Below are 5,102 nucleotides of genomic sequence, written 5' to 3'. Positions count from 1 at the left end.
GTGGGGTGAGGGGGGGGGGCTAAAATGAAGGCACACATCCCTGCTTTCCCACGTGGTGTTCGTTTAGCACACCTGAAGAAAGGAGAAGAGAGGAGTCAGTGAATTTTTTTTTTTTGGTTCCAACGTGATTTGAAAGCAAGCCACAATACTATTGTAGAAACACAATTAGCATTAGCTAACTCGCTCAACAGACCCAAACCTCTAATTTTAGTCCGCATTTGCATGTACCTCACAGTACACCGTTTGACAAAAAGTGTTTGCGTTAGGTGGTCGGGGGTGGGCCGTGACGCCACAACAAGCTGCGCGCCGCTAGCTTCCATCCACAAATAGCATTCGCTATCAAGTTTGCCGTCGTGTCTTTATTTCCCACGAGTCTCCAAAGTGAATGTCTCCCTCTGACCACTAGGGGGTCGGAGGTACTGGAGTTGTGGTGTCTTTGTTGATTTAATAATTGCATATGTGCGCTGGAATTAAAGCAACGTGGCCAATATCCACCGCCACGGTGCACTTTAGCATCAATAATGCAGCACGTGTCACCACAATGGATGTGGAGCGCATCAATAAGCAACGAGGCCCCGCTGTTTTTCCCGCGACTTAAACAGACGTCCACAATTAAGCTGCGGCGCGCTTTCAACGGAAAGGGCCGGCGCGTCGGCGAGGATTTAGAGGCGCGCAACCGCCGCCGCTTGGAAGCACTCAAGGTGAAACCACGCCGCAATTTCTCTCCCTGGCCAACGCGATTCCATCTGCTGCGGGCGTAATGAGGAACCAGTGCGTCTTTCGCGTCCGATTAGGCTTCTGCTTTGCCTTCAAATGGCAGAGGACAGATCACCTCGCACCCCCACCCCCACCCCCCACCCGACTATGGATCTTAGGCTAAGTGAGCAGAGAAAAACGGGGAAAGACACCCAATAACGCGTCATTTGTCCACCGCGGTACAAAAATTCAAGTTCCGACCGTATGAGGGATGAGCTGCGAACGCCGTGGCAAACAAAGATTCGCCTTGACAACATTCAGCCGCCAACAGCTGACGCGCCCATCTCGCAATGCGGTTGCGAGGGTCTCACCTTCTGGTCCGGCAATAGCGGGTTGGTCTGCAGCGAGCTCAAATGGCCGTTGATGAGCGCCGTGGGTCGGTCGTGCTCGCAGAACAGGCTGCCGTTGACGTAGTGGAAGCGGTCGCCCGGGACCAGGCGGTTCCGGCAGGTGGAGGCCTGGAGACCGCGGCAAACGCAAAAAAAAAAAAAAAAAAAAAAAAAGGCGGGGGGGTCTTGACATCTTGGAAGATAAAATAAAAAACAAAAAACATGGAACATGGCCACCTGCGACTAACGACCTTGAATTGGGGAGCCGCGCTAATGAGGCTCATGAGGGGTTTCCGACTAAACGGGTCACCTTCACGCACCGGTTTTGACTTCCACTGCAACCCCAACTCGCTGGACTATTAATAGATGACATCATCGGCACAGACACATCCGAGCCTTTTGTTACAAGGCCCGTTAATGGTCCGGCTGACGAAAACTCTGTCTGAGCCCGTAACATAGCAGCTCCTTCGTGATTTTTCTGTTAAATATAAAAAAAAAAAAAAAAAATTGGGCTGAAATAGATTTACAATGTATAAGCGCGTTCGGATGAGTGTCAGTTTGATGATGTAATAAATAAATAATTGTCAAATACTTTTGTTTAAAACGTGCGTCGAAAGCATCGGGGAGGCGTACTTTAAGGGCGAACCTCCAGACTAAATAAATACGGGCGTTACATCACCTTTGGAGGAAACTTGATTGAGGTCAAGTTGTTTTGCTATTTATTTTTCTATGTATATGTTATTCACAAAGAAATCAATGAACCAATCAATTAAAAATCAAAAAAAAAAAAAAAATGTCATCTAATCATAATCATTTTTGCAGATGCCGCTCGCCATTTGTTGGTGGGAAACGCCCACTCGCTGACGTCAGCGTGTGAAGATGGCGGCCATCTTGGGCAAGAGTTTACCTTGAGATGGTAGACGTTGCCCTGCGCCCGCATGACCAGTTCGCTGGCGGGGATGGACTGTCCGCATGCGCTGCAAGCGCCGCTGTTGCCGAATAATCTGACGGCAAAGAAGAGAGAAGAGGTGGGTGGGGGGAGGGGGGGGGTTAATCCGACTGGGAGCAGTGACGTCGGGATGCAGGCATCGGGACTGTCAAAGGTGTTCTATTAATAACAAAAAACCAAAACAACGGTCTTACAAAAGAAAAAAAAAAAAAAGCAGATGTTTCTGCAAGCGAATATGTACCACAAAAGAATCCTCCCAAGCCCATCTAGGCAGCTCCCATGATATGGACTGGCAAATGACATCCACAGTCATTTTTAACCAAGTTAAAAATCAGACAGAGCATCCACAACCCGACGAGGCAGCGACACCGGACTGATCGGCAGTATCGCAGTAACACGCACAAAGGAAATGTGTTCTTCCTATGAGCCGATACAGGATTGGAACATGAGTATCTGCAGCCCATCTAGGCGACAGTGGCCAGGAGATGCTCAAAGACGCTCCGTCACGACTGCACTTCCATTTCTCATCATCGCGACACGAACACCAAATGTAACAAGGCGTCGCAAACAGGAGTGTCCACAGCCCGTCTAGGCGGTAGCAGGCACTACGAATGCCAAAGTTGCTCCGTCACCATCTCGCTTCTCCTAAAAAGCCGCCATTTTTCATCATCACGGCACGGCCGCTAAATGTGTCGTTCCCACGAGCTCATAACGAGTTGCAGCGGGAACGTCTGCAGCCCGTCCAGGCGGTTGCAGACATTCGGAGCACCTCGAGCGCTCCGTCACCGCTGTGTTTCCATTAGAAAGCTGCAGCTAGTGGGCTTGATATATCATGTTCGCGGGTTAACCTTTTCAATCACGGTGTCAACACTTTAGATTTGCTTCTACTCATCTCTTCCGCCGACCCCTCGATAATGAAATGCTTGCTGCGGCTTCCTTTCTATCGTCCTTCTGAGTCCACAATTTAGATTACTTCATCTCAGCGAGCAGCAAACTGAATGAAATTTCGATTTGAGCAGAAAGTAATTTACTGGGATCTGGAGCCATTTGTCATCATATCTCAGCGGGTGTTTGCTCGATCACGCCACTTTTCCTAAGCAATCAAATAAGAGCGCGGCATCTGACATGCTTCGACGGGAAGGGCGGGGAAAAAAAAAGAAAAAGGGGCTGAGGTGGGAGGAAGGGAGGACGGAGAGGATCAGATCAAGTTGTTTGGCCAAACACCACAAAAAAAATAAAACAACTTTTTATTCCTCCCCAACTCGGACATCTCGAAGGGCTTTTTTACGTGAAAGTAATGAGAGTGAAATCGAGGTTCTGTAACCCGTCCAAACAGTGGGGGGAAGAAAGCGGGGACGGCTGCTGCTTTCAATAAGACAGCAGCAAATTTCGTCTCAGAGTGATTTGGAAAGGCTCCATCAAAAGTCAATTCCACAAACTAATTAACTGGAGGCTGATGGGGACAACGGTGCCAACTCGGCGCTTTCACCGGGACCGACGTGACGCAAACGTGTCGGGCCTGGCGGCCCCACCGCAACAACTCGGGTCCCTTTGTGCCACTCGCGTTCAAAGAAAAAAAAAACACCGGACGCCGCCGTCGCTTAAGACACGAAGAGAGTTTGGACACGCGGAGCCGTTCAAGGGGAAGTCGAGGCAAAAACCGCCACTCGCCATCGGCGAGGCCTCGGGACTCGAGTTCGGTCATGCGATCCTCAAAAGGGGGGGGGCCCTCGGACACTCTGACGCCCTTTCCGGTTTTGACGTTGGCTTGAATGTGCACGTTTTCATAGCGGAGTTTTGCCTCGCACGTTCGGCTTGACTGCGAAAGTTGTTTTGGCTTTGAGGCAGTTGCAGATTGCCGCCCCCCCGGGATTTGAGGCTTTATCGAAGCGACCCCCCCCCATCCCCCCCTCCATCATTTGTGCTTTTCACCTGAGTTCTGGTTTGGGTGCAGATTTGATGTCCACAGTTTGAACTTTGATGCGGAGTCATTTTCTCACCATTTTGGCTTTAAGGCTTGTTTTCGCAACTTTTGCTTTAATGCAGATTGTTTTGCCTCCCCCCTCAGTTTTAGCTTTCACGTGGATTTTTTTTTTTTTTTTTTTTAATTAAGAGTGTGTTTATGGAGACAGTTTTGTGTATACCTTGGCGTGTTTTTTTTTTTTCTCGACTCATTTTGGACTCCAAAGCAAATGACTTTGAAAGTTTTGCCTCCAGAGCAGGTTTTTCGCCTCGCACTTTTGCTTGAACGCCGATTTCTTTTTGCTGGCACAGTTTTGGCTTAACAGACATCGCACGTTGTTGGTCCTCTCTACGTCGAGGAGAAAGGACCTGCGCTAGCTTTCTCTCGCACAAATCTCCCAATATTACATATTGAATATTTGATGTATTTGGCTTCCAATGACACGATAAATTGCAGCCACGTCAGATTTTTTTTTTTTTATTAATCCGTATCGGATCGAGGCCCAACTTGGATCCGATTTGGATGAACAGCATTTCTGCCTCCCCCGCGCTGTTCTCCCCATCTTTTCGCTCTTAATGGCACTTATTGACCCCCCCCCCCCCTCCGCCCCAAAAGCGTTGCAGCCCGAATGGTAAGCGGCCATGACCAAGTTCCGTGTAAATCCAGCCCAAGAGTCTTGTGTGCACAATTAAGCGCTCATCCATTTTTGAAGTCGGGCTCTAATGGGCTCGAGTGCCATTGAACTCCGGCGCCCGGATGACACGCCAACGCCGGTACGCCGTAATTAACGTCGAGGGACCCTTTAATCGTGCCGACGCAACCGTTTGCCCCCCCACGAAAACATGAGCTTGACTGATGTCAGGCTTAAATTAAAAAAAAGAAGAAGAAAACACGGCGAGAGCGGCCTTGTCAACAGCGCGGCTGTCAGGTAAACGCCGAGCTCATTCACTGCTGCCTTTGACTGGGGGGAAATTTTACACTCGCGTTGACACACACACACACACACACACACACGGAGTCCATTAAAAAGGCTTGTGTGCATCAGCGGCCAAAGCACCTTAAAAGCATGAGGCCATATTGAAACCGAAGCGCGGCTTTGCATAAT

At 49.4% G+C, this 5,102-nt stretch overlaps 1 protein-coding gene across 1 annotated transcript in view; it reads right to left on the bottom strand.

The window, feature by feature from the left end:
• lmo4b (LIM domain only 4b) overlaps positions 1-5,102 on the bottom strand; it is a 15,536-nt gene continuing 10,434 nt past the window's right edge. The window contains exons 3-5 of the mRNA XM_019893165.1: positions 1,993-2,089; positions 1,068-1,223; positions 1-72 (exon numbers count right to left, since the gene is read on the bottom strand). Coding sequence (XP_019748724.1) covers positions 64-72; positions 1,068-1,223; positions 1,993-2,089 — 262 coding nt within the window. The 3' untranslated portion in view covers positions 1-63. The remainder of the gene's footprint in view (positions 73-1,067; positions 1,224-1,992; positions 2,090-5,102) is intronic.

The sequence above is a fragment of the Hippocampus comes genome, unplaced genomic scaffold, assembly GCF_001891065.2.
Source record: "Hippocampus comes isolate QL1 unplaced genomic scaffold, H_comes_QL1_v1.1 scaffold229, whole genome shotgun sequence".
Classification (NCBI taxonomy): Eukaryota; Metazoa; Chordata; class Actinopteri; order Syngnathiformes; family Syngnathidae; genus Hippocampus; species Hippocampus comes.
This window is presented reverse-complemented; position numbering and strand designations above follow the sequence as displayed.